This window comes from Stegostoma tigrinum, chromosome 21 (assembly GCF_030684315.1).
Source record: "Stegostoma tigrinum isolate sSteTig4 chromosome 21, sSteTig4.hap1, whole genome shotgun sequence".
Classification (NCBI taxonomy): domain Eukaryota; kingdom Metazoa; phylum Chordata; class Chondrichthyes; order Orectolobiformes; family Stegostomatidae; genus Stegostoma; species Stegostoma tigrinum.
In genome coordinates this window covers 48,141,345-48,157,098 of record NC_081374.1, presented here as the reverse complement: position 1 = coordinate 48,157,098, position 15,754 = coordinate 48,141,345, and the positions used below count along the sequence as shown (strand labels likewise).

Sequence of the window (15,754 nt, the reverse complement as noted above, 5' to 3'; positions counted from 1 at the left end):
CTTCAGCAGTAGACTATGATAGATTATCCACATGGCACTTCTACACAAGTTGCTTGCACATACTTCAGCCTATTACAGTTATGTGCTTGGCCCCAAGATCATTGAAGATGGAACCTGAAAATCCTGTGAGTTTTAAAACTGTCCACCACCATTCATAACTGAAAGTGATAGGACTACAAAACTTGGGATCTGATTCATTTGTCAACTCTGATTTCTCTCCACAGATGCTGCCAGACCTGCTGAGCTTTTCCAGCAATTTCCGTTTTTGGTTTCTGCTTTCTAGCATCTGCAGTTTCAGTTTTTGTTTAGTGTCAAACTCAATAGTTGTGGGAATGCTTATCCTGAATACATCTTTCCCACATTATTCTCCTTTAACAGCTTGTTGTCCCCTCCCGCAACCTATTGTGATCTCTTTTTATCCTCCTCAAACCAACCTTCTCACTTGAGCTATATATTGTAAATAAACTTGAATATTGTTCTCTTTATTTAAAATCCTTAGTTGTAAATTAGCTGATGGCAAAGCAGTTATCTTGGCAGCACAATGGTAATTATAGTCTGTTAACAGCTAATCTCTGCTCCTTGCTCGCTCATCCTCCATCAATTCCAATATATACTACCCCCAACTACGCAATTCCTTATCTTGTAAATTCTACTTTTATTTTATCTTTTGCATCACTATCAAGTGACTTTTGGAACAGTCTCAAAATTATCTAATCAATTTTTTAAAACGCTAAATAAGTTTATCAAGCATAATTTCCCCCTTTTCAAAACAAGCGTTCTGATCATACATTTTCAAAGCTTATTACAGGTTCCAGAATAGATTCTAGCACTTCCCCAAGGACTGATGGCCTAACCTCCTCCTTCCTTCCGGAAGCATGGATACATTTATCTGCAATTACACTAGGATAATTTGAGAATCTAGGGAATGTAAAAAAACAAAACCACTAAATTCATGATAAGGCAGTTCTCTCTTTTAGAGCCCTAGGATGTGGGTAATCAGGTCTGGGGATCTGTTAGCTTTTAGGTTCTTGTTTCTATACTAGATTTTCTCTAACAATATTCACTATACTACAATTAGTTTCTCCTACCTATTAGTCCATGTTACTTTCAAGCATGTAAATTGTGTCTTCTACGTTGAAGACAAAATACTCGTTCAATGTCTCCACCACTTCCCCATGGTAATCTCTCCAGTCTCCATTTTTAAGGAATTGTTTACTGTAGTTACTCTCACTTTTACAAACTTTTAAAAACTCTTACAAACTGTGGAGCCAGAGAAGGAGGTTACAAAGAAGGGAGGAAGCTGATTCCATGGAAAGATTTGAAATCAAGAATGATCATTTAAAATTCAAGACATGATCAGACCCACTACCAATTCAGATAAGTATACAGAGAGCGACTGAACAGAATGTGATGCAGTTAGGACCGAGGCAGAAAATGACTGGGGACATGACAGAAATTAAAAAAGGTACTCAAAATACAGAGAACTTATGAATAGCTCAAATGGGAGAATGAAATGCTGGATACAAGATATGGGAGCACTGAAATTGATAAAACAAAGTAGGCAGCAGCAGCACAGAAAAAGGAAAAAAACACACTGACAATAATTTAGGCCACCCTACCAACGGAAGAATCTCACCCTGAACACAAACTAGTTACTTACAAATTGTGAATACCACTTATCTGCTCAGTGCCTTTAGTGGCATTCCTCTGTATCCTATTTTACTACATACATTCTTAAAACACTCAAATGCCTGCCAGCGTTAAAATGAAAGGACAGAGGGATCTCATGCAAACTTTTTTTTTGCTGGTATTTGCTAATTTGAGGACCTGTGTTCTGTACTTTGATGATAGTGAATAACCATGCAAACCTCAAAACAAAAAAAAGGGAAATGCCAAACAGATCTGGTAGTATCTGTGGAGACAGAAACAAAACTAACATTTGACATAACTAGTGAAAGGTCACAGAATTAAAATATTAACTCTTTCACTCTCCACAAATATTGTTAGACAGCAAAGAATTTCTTGCATGTTCTGCTTTTACTTCAGATTTTGTAGCACCTGTTTTGCTTTGAATATCAGTCTTAAATTTGGTATGGACTGCATTAAGGCAAACCATAACTTTCAGACCAAGAATAAGCAGACAGATAGGAAATGGACTTTTACAAATGCAAGTCTGTGAAGGCATTAAAATGCAGGTTCAACTTTCAGTACAGGATTGAAATGATGCTAAGTAGAGGGCTGAACATGTTGACATTAGGACTGAATGTCAGTTATGATTGCAATAGATAATACAAATGTAAGAACAATGTTGGAGTCAGATGCAGTAAATACTACTGTATTAGGCAGCACTATGGCTTTGGTTAGCACTGCTGCCTCACAGTGCCAGGGACCCAGGTTCAATTACAACCTTGGGCAACTGTGTAGAGTTAGGGCATTCCCTAGTGTCTATGTGGTTTCCTCCAACTACTCCGGTTTGCTCCCAGTCCAAAGATGTGCAGGTTGCATGGATTGGTCATGCTAAATTGTCCAGTGTCCAAGGACATGCTGACTAGATGGATTAGACATGGAAAATGCATGGCTACAAGTATAGCGTAAGCTTTTGGGGGTGGGGAGGTGTTGCTGTTCAGATGGTTGATGTGGACTCAATGGACTGAATGGCCTGCTTCTCCAATGTGGAGATTCTATGGAATGGAAACAGTGTATTTCAATGAATGAACAATTATGTACGTTGCAGTGTTATAATGCAAACAACTCCTTTCTCATACTCAACTGCTGCAGTGTTTGTTACCTATCATTTCTTCATTTATACTGAGCAACTGAACCAGTTTTAGGTCAGGTGCAAAAAAGTGTACATGTATACTTTTTTGATTAAAGTATGACACATCAAACCCTATTTTCATTCTAAGGTAACCTGAAAAATCTCCACTTCTTCAAGCCAGCTTCGAGCCTTCTGTACAGCTTCCTTCAGAACAATGACATTAGGCAAATATGCAGGAATAGCTCCCCCTTCTTCCAATGCAGCCAACAGGTTTGTCAGAGTGTGTGGAGGTCTGCAGAAATCAAAAGATACTGGTTTTAAAAAAAAGTCAGTCAATCTAATTCACACTATTGAGTGTTTTTGTGTAATATTTAACAACTGTCTCCAATATGTACATATGCATGTTACATTAAGTATAATGTTCAGGAAGAATAAATATGTCTGAAAAACATCTTTGTTTGAATGGACTTAACAATTCAACAGAGTTTTTAAAAAAATTCTCTTGCTTTACTTTGTGTGTGGACATTCATCTTGCTCAATGCACTATAGTTAGTTTGCCTTCAAGAGACCTTGTTGTTTTTCCAGAAGTCACTCAAAAGGTGACACCTAAACCACACTGTCTCATTCAAACTTTTAACCTCTTCAGTTGGTCCAAGCTATTAGTGATGTATACATGGCTGAATGCTTTTACGTGAAAAATTGATAACTGGTTCTCGGTAATTTTACTAACAAGCAAAATTTTAAAAAGTAAGAAGTGGGTTTGCGGGGTCAACATTTAAATATACCCAACTCTACCAGTGCCTACCGATCTCAGCCAAAACCCTAAGAGTATAATTGCAATTACCATAAAACACTCTGCTGAATTGATCAAAGTATAGAAATATTATCATCTTGCAACTATTTGTCTTAAGAACTAAACTCATTCAAATCTCCTCTGAAAAACATATTACATCATGTTTAACAATATTACAATGATAACTAAAGGTGCTTTTTTTTTGTCAACAAGACAGGTATCATAAATTGGGAATTTTTCAAATTCATCATCTCATTCTAATCCTGGAAATATCCACCTACCCTATTTTGAACCTAGAAGGCTAGAAGCACACTAGAGATCAGTCCAGCACTTCCAGAGACAGGTCAGACGGAGCCAAGGATAGGATCATGGCAGATGCAAGTTAATCCAGGTAAGAGTGAGGTGGTGCGTTTTAGTGGTTTACTAGAGGAGAGATTTACACAATGAATGGTAGGTCCCTTGGGAGTACTGTGGAACAAAGGGACCTTGGTATACACGTCCATAGATCCCTGAAGGTGTCAGTGCAGGGTAGTGAACAAAGCATATGGGATGCTTGCAAATATCTCCATTCACGAGACTACTGGCCCAGATGCAGCCCTTATCAATCACAAGTCCCTTCATGCAGCCACGCACCCCTTCACTCTCTCATCCAATCCACCACACAATGCATAGTTCATAGCAACGGTATTCACTGTACTGAGCCAATCATTCATCATTGAAATGCACCTGAAATTGGCAACATAACTTAATACCCTTTGAAAATCACTCACCTCAATCTCAAAAATGTTAAATCAGAGCCATTGGTATTATCATCAACGGCAAAAGGCCACTTTACATCTCTGTAGAATCATACAGCATAAAAACAGGCCCTTTAGTCCACCATGTTCATACCATCCAACACACACCAAAAATTGTACTAACACCATTTACCTGCACTTGACCCATGCCCTACACTTCCTTGGCATTTTAAGTAGTCATCCTGATGTTTCTTAAATGTTGCAAGAGTACTTGCCTCCACCACCCTTTTGGGTGGCACATTCCGTATTTCGATTACCTTCTGGGTGAAAACACTTTGTCAGATTCTTTTTAAACCACTTACTCCTCACTTAAGCTAATGCCCTCTACAACATATTTAACATGGGAAAGGATGCTCCTGATCTACACTTCTCAATTTTGTCTAGCTCAAATCAATACCCCGTCAGTCTTCTCATCTCCAGGGAAAACAAACCCAACCTATCCAATCTCACATCATAACTGGGACTTTCTGTTCCAAGTGACATCCTGCTGAATTTCCTCTGCATCCTCTCCAGTGCAATCACGTCCTTTCGACAGTGTGGCAACCATAACATGCACACAGTATTCCAGCTCTGGCTCAACCAATGCTGTACGAAGTTGCAACAAGACTTCCCTACTCGTATATTCGATGCCCTGGCTAATGAGCTGGATGAGGGAACCAGACATGATAATGCCAAGTTTACTGATGGCAAAACTGGGCAGGATTGAGAGTTGAGAGTAGGATGCAAGGAGGATTTTGACAAGTTGAGTGTGTGGGCAATCACATGGCAGATACATTGCATTGTGGCTCAGTATGAGCTTGTATATTTTCGGGTTTAAAAAAGGTACAACAAGCAATTAGAAGGCAAATACTCTGCTGGCTTTTATTTGTAAAAGGATTTGAGTTCAGAAGTAGGGATGTGTAACTGCAGTTATACAGGGCCTTGGTGAGTCCAGGCTTGGAGTATCCTGCAGGGGGAAGTGTATGCTAAAAGTTAATGTACACACTGGTACCAACGAAACAAAAAAGCAGGCATCAAGGTCCTATGGTCAGGTCTTCACAAGTTAAGGAGAAAATGAGTGTCACCTGTTTGAGAGATGTAGCTCTTACTTGTTGAATAGGTATTTACTGCCTCAGAGCTGGCCTCAACTCCCAAGGAACCCAAAGCCCTCCCCTCCTGCTTCATGCCTAAAAGGCACATACTGATTCTTGTACATCTGAAGGAAGGGGCTCAAGGGGTGATTTGAGGAATACTCATTTAAATTATTGTAACGTTAAGATAGCAACAGCAGTAAAAGGTGGAATATGCTGCACAATTATAGAATATTAGGCAGTATGAGAGAAGGGAAGTGTTCCACATTAGGCAGCAGCAGACTAAGAAATAGTAATTTATAAGGTGGGTTCAGAATACAAGAAAAATGCAAATTATAGTAGTTGCCCATTTATGAATGCATGGGATGTAGTGAATAGGGAGTTACTCGCAGATTGTTATGTGGAATTATTAATACAGTGATTATAAGTGGTAAGACAGGGAAAACAAATCTAAAATCCCCAAGCATAATCAAAAGAGATAGCAGTTAAGAAGAAAAGTTTTCTTGTGACAAACATCTGATGGATAAAATAACAAAGTACCAGGATGAATACCTAAGATTCAGAGAAGTGGAAAAACAAACAAAACAGTAACAAAGAGAATGAAGTGAGGTGTATAAACAGTACTGGTAAAAGTGGGAAAAGGAAGATAGCCAGAATAGGGATTCTAGCACATAGGGAGAGAGACATTATTAACTATTGAATGGACACTTTACTTCTGTCGTTACCAAAGAACAAAATGCTGTGCAGATCTTGGTGGTAACCTCAGACAATGTGAGGATTGAACTTCCTATACTGCTGGTGTCACTCTGCATTGCAAAACAGCAATCCACCCAACACAGCCGCTCCGTCAAGACTCAAGGTGTTATATGTTTAAACTGGTCAACCAACTGGTCACCTCTTGCACTTCTGAACTCCTGGGTCTACTGCATCCTCCTCTTTAGCTGGCTGCAATTTCCAGTTGTTCTTAGAAACCATCCGGAAAACAAATGGGCTCTCCATGTGTGCTACCTTGTTTCCCCATTTGTTTTCTCAAATGTTATGTTGATTTTAAGATCTCCCATGATTACTGGCTTGGCCTTCTGACAAGCTCTCCTTATTTATTCCTTTCTTTCCACCATAGTAGTTCAGTACTGTTATGGTGCCTGTACACAACTCTCGCAAGTGACCTCTTTCTAGGTTTGTTCCTCATTTATACCCCAGCTGTTTCCACATTTTGGTTTTCTGAACTAAGGTAATATCTATGTATTGTGCTAATAGTGTATTGTCCCTCACTTCACCATTTCCTCATTTCCTGGTCTCCCTAAGTGTCCTGTATCACTCCATGTACACATGCTGTCACATCTCCATAATGGCTACCAGATTATCCTTGCTCTGTTAATTTTTTTTTCAAATCTCTTTAGTTTTATTCCTTTGTTCCTCTTATAACCTCTAATCTTAATTGTTGACTTATTCTTAGGTTTGAAATCTGTCTAACTCTGTGATTGTATCATTTCCTGATTATTGACTGTTCTTTGACCTTGACTCCTCTTTAAATTAGCTTGAAAGACTGAAGAACCTGAGACTGTTCTTCTTGGAAGAATGGTGAGAGAACAGTGACAGAAGTATTCAAAAATCATGAAGGGTCTGGATAAAAGTAGAGAGGAAACTGTTCTCATTAATAAAAGCACTAAGAATGAAATTTAAGATATCTAGCAAAAACAGTAAGGAGACATATGCAACAGCTTTTACAGGCAGCGAGTGAATGTAAGAACATAAGAAAGAAGCAAGAGTAGGCCATTCAGCACCTGGTCACCATGCAGCCATGGTTTCTGTAATGGTAATTAAATCACATCCATATATCATGGACTCTTATTTATGCATTTAAACTATGCAGTTTGTTACATGTGCTGTTTCACTCAGGTAGGGAGGCCTTAAAAACTTTGCCTTTTTGATACCATTCTACTTTCTAAATGCATTCGATGATCAAATTTTGCTCTACAGTCTTGTGGTCTGCCTAGCAGCCATTCAATTTCTTGTTATCAACAACACCTGTTCCAAAGATAATGGGAACTGCAGATGCTGGAGATTCCAAGATAACAAAATGTGAGGCTGGATGAACACAGCAGGCCAAGCAGCATCTCAGGAGCACAAAAGCTGACGTTTCGGGCCTAGACCCTTCATCAGAGAGGGGGATGGGGGGAGGGAACTGGAATAAATAGGGAGAGAGGGGGAGGCGGACCGAAGATGGAGAGTAAAGAAGATAGGTGGAGAGGGTGTAGGTGGGGAGATAGGGAGGGGATAGGTCAGTCCAGGGAAGACGGACAGGTCAAGGAGGTGGGATGAGGTTAGTAGGTAGCTGGGGGTGCGGCTTGGGGTGGGAGGAAGGGATGGGTGAGAGGAAGAACCGGTTAGGGAGGCAGAGACAGGTTGGACTGGTTTTGGGATGCAGTGGGTGGGGGGGAAGAGCTGGGCTGGTTGTGTGGTGCAGTGGGGGGAGGGAATGAACTGGGCTGGTTTAGGGATGCAGTGGGGGAAGGGGAGATTTTGAAACTGGTGAAGTCCACATTGATACCATATGGCTGCAGGGTTCCCAGGCGGAATATGAGTTGCTGTTCCTGCAACCTTCGGGTGGCATCATTGTGGCAGTGCAGGAGGCCCATGATGGACATGTCGTCAAGAGAATGGGAGGGGGAGTGGAAATGGTTTGCGACTGGGAGGTGCAGTTGTTTGTTGCGAACTGAGCGGAGGTGTTCTGCAAAGCTTTGCAGAACACCTCCGCTCAGTTCGCAACAAACAACTGCACCTCCCAGTCGCAAACCATTTCCACTCCCCCTCCCATTCTCTTGACGACATGTCCATCATGGGCCTCCTGCACTGCCACAATGATGCCACCCGAAGGTTGCAGGAACAGCAACTCATATTCCGCCTGGGAACCCTGCAGCCATATGGTATCAATGTGGACTTCACCAGTTTCAAAATCTCCCCTTCCCCCACTGCATCCCTAAACCAGCCCAGTTCATCCCCTCCCCCCACTGCACCACACAACCAGCCCAGCTCTTCCCCCCCACCCACTGCATCCCAAAACCAGTCCAACCTGTCTCTGCCTCCCTAACCGGTTCTTCCTCTCACCCATCCCTTCCTCCCACCCCAAGCCGCACCCCCAGCTACCTACTAACCTCATCCCACCTCCTTGACCTGTCCGTCTTCCCTGGACTGACCTATCCCCTCCCTATCTCCCCACCTACACCCTCTCCACCTATCTTCTTTACTCTCCATCTTCGGTCCGCCTCCCCCTCTCTCCCTATTTATTCCAGTTCCCTCCCCCCATCCCCCTCTCTGATGAAGGGTCTAGGCCCGAAACGTCAGCTTTTGTGCTCCTGAGATGCTGCTTGGCCTGCTGTGTTCATCCAGCCTCACATTTTGTTACACCTGTTCCAAATTTGGGTTACCCCTTAAGTTCTCAAACTGACTACTTTAAACCCACCCTCAACCCAACAACACTACCAAATCTCCCTGAGAGAATATTAGTTCCATTCCCATTAACAAGTAACTCCATACTTGCAGAGGTCCCAACTGCCCCAGAACAGTCCCAGTTCCTCAAATCCCTTGCCCTCACTCCTCCACCAGTTCTCCAACCATGTATTCAATCGATCAATCTTCCTCTTCTTATGCTCACTAACACATAACACTAGGAGTAATCCTGAGTTATTGGTTCTCCTTTAAGTTTTCCTCTTAACTCAACGGAACTTGCCTACAGGACTTCATCCCTCTTACCAATGTGGCTGGTAAATGGACTTCAGTAAGGCATTTGATAACGTTCCCCATGGTAGGCTCATTCAGAAGGTCATGAGGAATGGGATACAGGGGAACTTAGCTGCTTGGATACAGAATTGGCTGGCCAACAGAAGACAGCGAGTGGTAGTAGAAGGAAAATATTCTGCCTGGAAGTCAGTGGTGAGTGGGGTTCCACAGGGCTCTGTCCTTGGGCCTCGACTGTTTGCAATTTTTATTAATGACTTGGATGAGGGGATTGAAGGATGGGTCAGCAAGTTTGCAGATGACACAAAGGTCGGAGGTGTCGTTGACAGTGTAGAGGGCTGATGTAGGCTGCAGCGGGACATTGACAGGATGCAAAGATGGGCTGAGAGGTGGCAGATGGAGTTCAACCTGGATAAATTCGAGGTGATGCATTTTGGAAGGTCGAATTTGAAAGCTGAGTACAGGATTAAGGATAGGATTTTTGGCAGCGTGGAGGAACAGAGGGATCTTGGTGTGCAGATACATAGATCCCTTAAAATGGCCACCCAAGTGGACAGGGTTGTTAAGAAAGCATATGGTGTTTTGGCTTTCATTAACAGGGGGATTGAGTTTAAGAGTCGTGAGATCTTGTTGCAGCTCTATAAAACTTTGGTTAGACCGCACTTGGAATACTGCGTCCAGTTCTGGGCGCCGTATTATAGGAAAGATGTGGATGCTTTGGAGAGGGTTCAGAGGTGGTTTACCAGGATGCTGCCTGGACTGGAGGGCTTATCTTATGAAGAGAGGTTGACTGAGCTCGGTCTCTTTTCATTGGAGAAAAGGAGGAGGAGAGGGGACCTCATTGAGGTATACAAGATAATGAGAGGCATAGATAGAGTTGATAGCCAGAGACTATTTCCCAGGGCAGAAATGGCTAGCACGAGGGGTCATAGTTTTAAGCTGGTTGGTGGAAAGTATAGAGGGGATGTCAGAGGCAGGTTCTTTACGCAGAGAGTTGTGAGAGCATGGAATGCGTTGCCAGCAGCAGTTGTGGAAGCAAGGTCATTGGGGTCATTTAAGAGACTGCTGGACATGTATATGGTCACAGAAATTTGAGGGTGCATACATGAGGATCAATGGTCGGCACAACATTGTGGGCTGAAGGGCCTGTTCTGTGCTGTACTGTTCTATGTTCTATGTTCTATAAATGCAGACCACAATTTCTGGTTAACTGGCCCCCAAACCCACCAGCAAAAAAAAACGATGTCTTACTGTTGCCCAATGACATCCTTAACCCTGGCACCAAGGAGGCAATACATCATCTTGAGGTGGAGTGGGAGCTCAGTTACAGTTAAACTGCAGTCAAGGACTGTGCACAAATTGATATTCAGTCTGCAAAAGAAAAACTGATTATCTGGGCAACTGGAAGTTGAACAACATTTATGTCATTGATCCACAGGTAGCTGAGCAGTTTATAGGTGTCAGAAGCCATCAGATCTCTTGAAAGGAAGCAGCTGTCTTTTCTGTACAGAAAAGGAAGCCAGTGTATTTTCCCTGAAAATTTTCTTGAGGGGGGGGGGGGGTTCTAGGCCCAAAACATCAGCTTTCCTGCTCCTCTGATGCTGCTTCACCTGCTGTGTTCATCCAGTTCTACACCTTGTTTTCTGTGTATTTTCCCTCATCAGTTGCTATAATTAGTGGCTGTTAACCAAGAACTCAGACTTCATAAATGTGAACCAGTTACTCTGTGCCTCCTGCCAGCAACTGCAAAAGCTGGAGGAGGAGAAAGGAACACCAAGTCTTGACAAGCAGCTCAGTGAACCCTGCGGACTGGGACCGATGAACTATTTTCCTAGCCTTTCCCTCTGTGCATGAGATTTTTTTGGAGTTTGTTTGTATGCATTTCTACAGCAATTTTACATGGGGTAAGAGTTTTAACTAGGAGAGTTACAGATCATAGAATAGATCAGAATCCCTCCAGTTTGGAAGCAGGCCAATCAGTCTTGAACCCAAACTTTTTTCATGTCCCTGTAACACTATTTCCCATGTCTAATCCACCGAACCTACAAACCCCTAGACACCATGGGCAATTTAGTATGGCCAATCCACCTAACCTGCACTTTTCTGCACTGTGGGAGGAATCCAGTGCACCCAGAGGAAAACCACACAGAAATGGGGAGAACGTGCAAACTCCACACAGACAGTTGCCTAAGGGTGGAATCGAACCGGTGTCCCTGGCACCAGTGAGTCATCATATTGCCCCCATGGCACAGATCAATGATTTGTAATTGTCTACTTTCATCAAAATCTAGTTATTTAAGTACAGAAATCTAGGTATAAAAGATAGGCGGATTGTGGAATTTTGCGTACTTTGTATATAATTTTTAACTTTTGTAATGACTCCAGGAACAGCAAGACTTGAATACCATTAAATTATGGCACTACAGTACGATATGCTTGACATTGTCAGACAATTACACAGAACTGGGTACACAATTTTGCTTTACTGAACCTAAATGGGCCAGTCAACAGCCATGTAGGAGCAAATTACTGCAGATGCTCGAATCTACACTGAAAACAAAAAATGCTGGAAATTAGAGTCTGGCAACATCCGTGGAGAGCAAGCTAATATTTCAAATCTCGATAACTCTTCAGTGAAGAGTCATCATCTGGAATCGAAATGTTAGTTTGATTTCTCTCCACAGATGCTGCCTGACCCACTGATTTCCAGAATTTCTTGTTTTCAGTTAACAGCCATACCTTGTTTAAATTTTAAAACAGGCTTGTTGACTCCCATTAGTCAAGGCATTGCACTGAGAAATTAATCAGCAAATGGCAGTTGTAAATATGTTGAAACTGGATTTATTGTCCTAGGTAACTAATTTCCTTATGCAGCCACAATCACAAAAAGATTGGCATTATTTCAAATTACTGATTTATTTACAGGCTTTCAAACTTGTTGAAGCAAATCTGTCACTGCACAGTTAACAACTGGATAATTCTTTGTATTGAAGACTTAGGCAAATATGTTCCAGAAATTAGTTTAAAATACAGAGAAAACGTTTGGAAAGTAAAGTAAATTGAAGGCGGCATGGTGGCTCAGCGGTTAGCACTGTAACTTCACAGCGCCAGGGACTTGGGTTCGATTCCAGCCTCAGGCGGCTGCCTGCGCGGAGTTTGCACATTCTCCGTGTGTCTGCGTGGGTTTCCTCCGGGTGCTCCAGTTTCCTCCCACAGTCCAAAGATGTGCTGGCTAGGTAGACTGGCCATGCTAAATTGCCCACAGTGCTCAGGGGTGTATAGGTTATCGAAGGATAGGATGTTCCAAGGGTCGATGGTCCTGTTTCCACACTGTAGGGATTCTATGAGTTTATGATACTATTTTGCAAGCTACACAGTTCACAAAAGGATAAAATACTCAGGCAACTTTGTTGCAGTAAATTCACTACAAATTGTGGATTCCTCACAGGATGGAGGCATCTGCTTAATCTTGGACTTTGCATATATAAATGTGCATGCACCAAGTATGATGCAGTAATAACCACTGACCTGGTCTTCAGCAAATTGTGAACTTTTTCTTCCAACTGTTCAGAGACCGTGAGGAGTTCCTGCAGCTGAGCCATGGCCCTTTCTACAGCTTGATGAGGTACCAAACCTACACCAGAGTCAATCAGCCGTCTCATTTCATCCAAACTGAATGAATCAGCTGAAGCATGAGCCAACTGCACTTCATCTAGCCACCGTGCTTGCTCTAAACGTTCTCGAAGATGCTGCAACTGTGGTAATTCTATGTCAAATCCAAAACTGAGATCCAGTAGTTGCTGTAGCTCAGAAGTATTGGGTCTTTCATCAGAAACAGCCTTCTCAGAGCGCTGCTGAAAATCTTCTACAGAATGTGAAAGGTCCTGTGCAGAGAGACACACAACATTTGTGCTACTTCAGTTAATAAAATCACAGCATAAAATGAAAAGTTTTTTTTAAAGACAGAACTTCCATTACAATTGCATAGGTAGTAATTTAATATCCAAAAGTTATATAAACTATCATAGGGGCTACAAAATATGAACTTTGCATTTTTTTTTACTACATAGTTCAAGAACTCCAAGAGTTACACACACCTTCAGTAAGGGAGCCTGATCAATGACACAGGGTAGAGCATACAGTTGTTTGACAAATGCTTGAAGCTCTGCAGCAGTCAGTCGGTTTTGGGATTTCCCACCACCAGAACGGTATCTGAAACATCAGAACCATAACACCTAATCTCCCAGAACAATTGCTGCACAAAAGAATACATTTCTAGTTGTTTAACTTAAGGAACAATAGACGTATAGTAATTTTATCCCAGAAAAGTATGATTTTTTTATATTAAAATATTTTATCAGAGCAATAACTTACAAGAACTGATCTTTTCAAAGTATTTTTTCTGCTAAAGATACAGCATTAAAAATGACTAGGTATGTTATAACAAGCTACCATGTTACAATATGTTTGCTCTTAATTACTGCATTCATTTGAAAGCTTTTCACGCCACTCTTTCAGAACATTTCCTGATTTCTCACCCCACCAACAGCCTGAACTAACTGCTATTTGGAAGCCTGGGGCACAAAGCAAAGTATTCAGAAGTGAAGAGAACTAGACCAATCTAAAGAAAATGTTCATTGAAAAGTTAATGATTGAGTAACAGTTATTTCTTATGGAATCCTAAAGTGAAAACTGTTGGGATACAGGACATAATCAGCATCACAATAAGTTCAAAGCATGGAAACAAAGAAAAATGGACAAATGGAACTTAAGTTGTTTTAAGTTGTGCAGAAAATGCAAAAACCCTGATTCTCCACAGCCTCACTCAATAGAATAAAAACAAAGTTGCTGGTAAAGCTCAGCAGGTCTGGCAGCATCTGTGGAAGAGGAAAAAAAAGTTAACGTTTCGGGTCCGGTGACCCTTCCTCAGAACTGGATCACCCAACCCAGAACGTTAACTATTTTCTGCCAGACCTGCTGAGCTTTTCCAGCAACTTTGTTTTTGTTCCTGATTTGCAGCATCCACAGTTCTTTTGGTTCTCACTTAATGAAATGTTTGAAATGCTGGAGAATTAAGACAATAAATTCCAATATTCAAAACATAATCAGATGAATTTGAGGAGGATTTTCAAGACCACTAGAAATATAAAGGAGTTTAGGGAGGGATTAAAAATGGCTGAAGACAAACTCTTATAGCGAGCCAGAAGTGGATGAGGAATGGAATTTACAAGATGTAAGAACACGAAGTAGATGGTGAGTTCCAGGCCTGTAGGAAATGAGAGACAGGTGCCATGAAGAAATCTAAAAGCAAGCATCATCTTAGATTTGAGGTTTTGCAGAAGACATTGGGAATAGAGTCAAAAGATGGGCGAGTGGGAGTTCAGGCAGAATAAAGGTAGAACACAGAATATTTAACACTGGGGCTTGAGTTAGTCTTAATTGAATATTTAAGAACAGTGAAAAACTGCAAATTCTTCTTATTCAAATAAAAACAAATTCCTAACATTGTCATTGGGGTGACTAAATGTGCGTGGGTGTTAAGAGACAGCTTTGAAACAGTTAAAATCTGACTTGATTAAAAGTGTGTTGTTTATCATGACAAATCATCTTTCAGACGGCAGTTTCACTATTTTGAGACTTCTGCATCTGGTAATCCGCAGAGGTTGTTAAATGCTAGAAAATACTTAACCACAACACGCCCACAGATAAATATCCATCAACAATTATCACTCTCAAGGTGCAATGTTCCATTATCTCAAATTTAAGCTGAATCAATTCATGATGGGATAACACAAGTTTCTTATAAAATCATTTGGGTTTTCTCATATCAATTCTTAACATACAAATGCGGTGCAAAAACTAGCAGCCAACGGTTCATACAATTCAGATATCAGTGAGCAAAATGGAAAGCAAAACAAAGATGCTTTTGATAAGTAAGGCATCACTTCTCTAATAAAAGGATAGTGCATTTGGCCTAGAGTATGCATGTCCCTGGAAGGACGGACTGAGAGCAGGCAACAAAATTGAATGGGGTACATCCTCTAAAATAGACTCTGCTCACGTTAACAAAAAAAGAAAAGAAAATGAACTGGAAGCGAAAACAATTCCCACTCAGGACTACTCACCCCTCAAAATGCAAGTAAAGTTCGCAATTTTACACACCTGGTTTGTCGTTTATTATTAAGTAGTTGCTGGGCAACAGAGGCACACTTTTCTGCCTCTACAATAGCTTCCCTCAGCTTTTTCAACAAATCATTTTCTGGAAATTTTTTCTTCTCTGCTTCCTCTACCATTGATTTCAAATCAGAGAGGCCTGATATGACAGAAATGATAAAGTCAAATTAATAATAAAAAGATTATTTTTAAAAAACGTGTTTTGAAAATTAGGAAATCACAATTTTCCGTACTTTGAGGAAAGGCTCAGTGATTGTTGGTCATTAATATTAAAGTTATGTCGAAACAATTCACAGCCACTGTACTCAAAAATGCTCAAATATAAAAACTAGTGCAGCAGTTTCAAAAGGATCTGAAGTTACAAATTATTTTTCAACTTGAAGTATCACAAACTTCGGCACACAATGCATAAGCAGCAACAAGC

At 41.2% G+C, this 15,754-nt stretch overlaps 1 protein-coding gene across 3 annotated transcripts in view; it reads right to left on the bottom strand.

The window, feature by feature from the left end:
- LOC125463014 (lysine-specific demethylase 5B-like) overlaps positions 1-15,754 on the bottom strand; it is a 212,995-nt gene that overhangs the window by 80,407 nt on the left and 116,834 nt on the right. For 2 of the 3 annotated variants that reach the window (XM_048553627.2, XM_048553631.2), the window contains 5 exons: positions 15,319-15,469; positions 13,254-13,368; positions 12,685-13,040; positions 10,408-10,527; positions 2,912-3,050 (listed from right to left, as the gene is read on the bottom strand). In XM_048553627.2, the coding sequence (XP_048409584.1) occupies positions 2,912-3,050; positions 10,408-10,527; positions 12,685-13,040; positions 13,254-13,368; positions 15,319-15,469 (881 nt within the window). The remainder of the gene's footprint in view (positions 1-2,911; positions 3,051-10,407; positions 10,528-12,684; positions 13,041-13,253; positions 13,369-15,318; positions 15,470-15,754) is intronic. The other variant, XM_048553628.2, reaches the window with a different exon arrangement.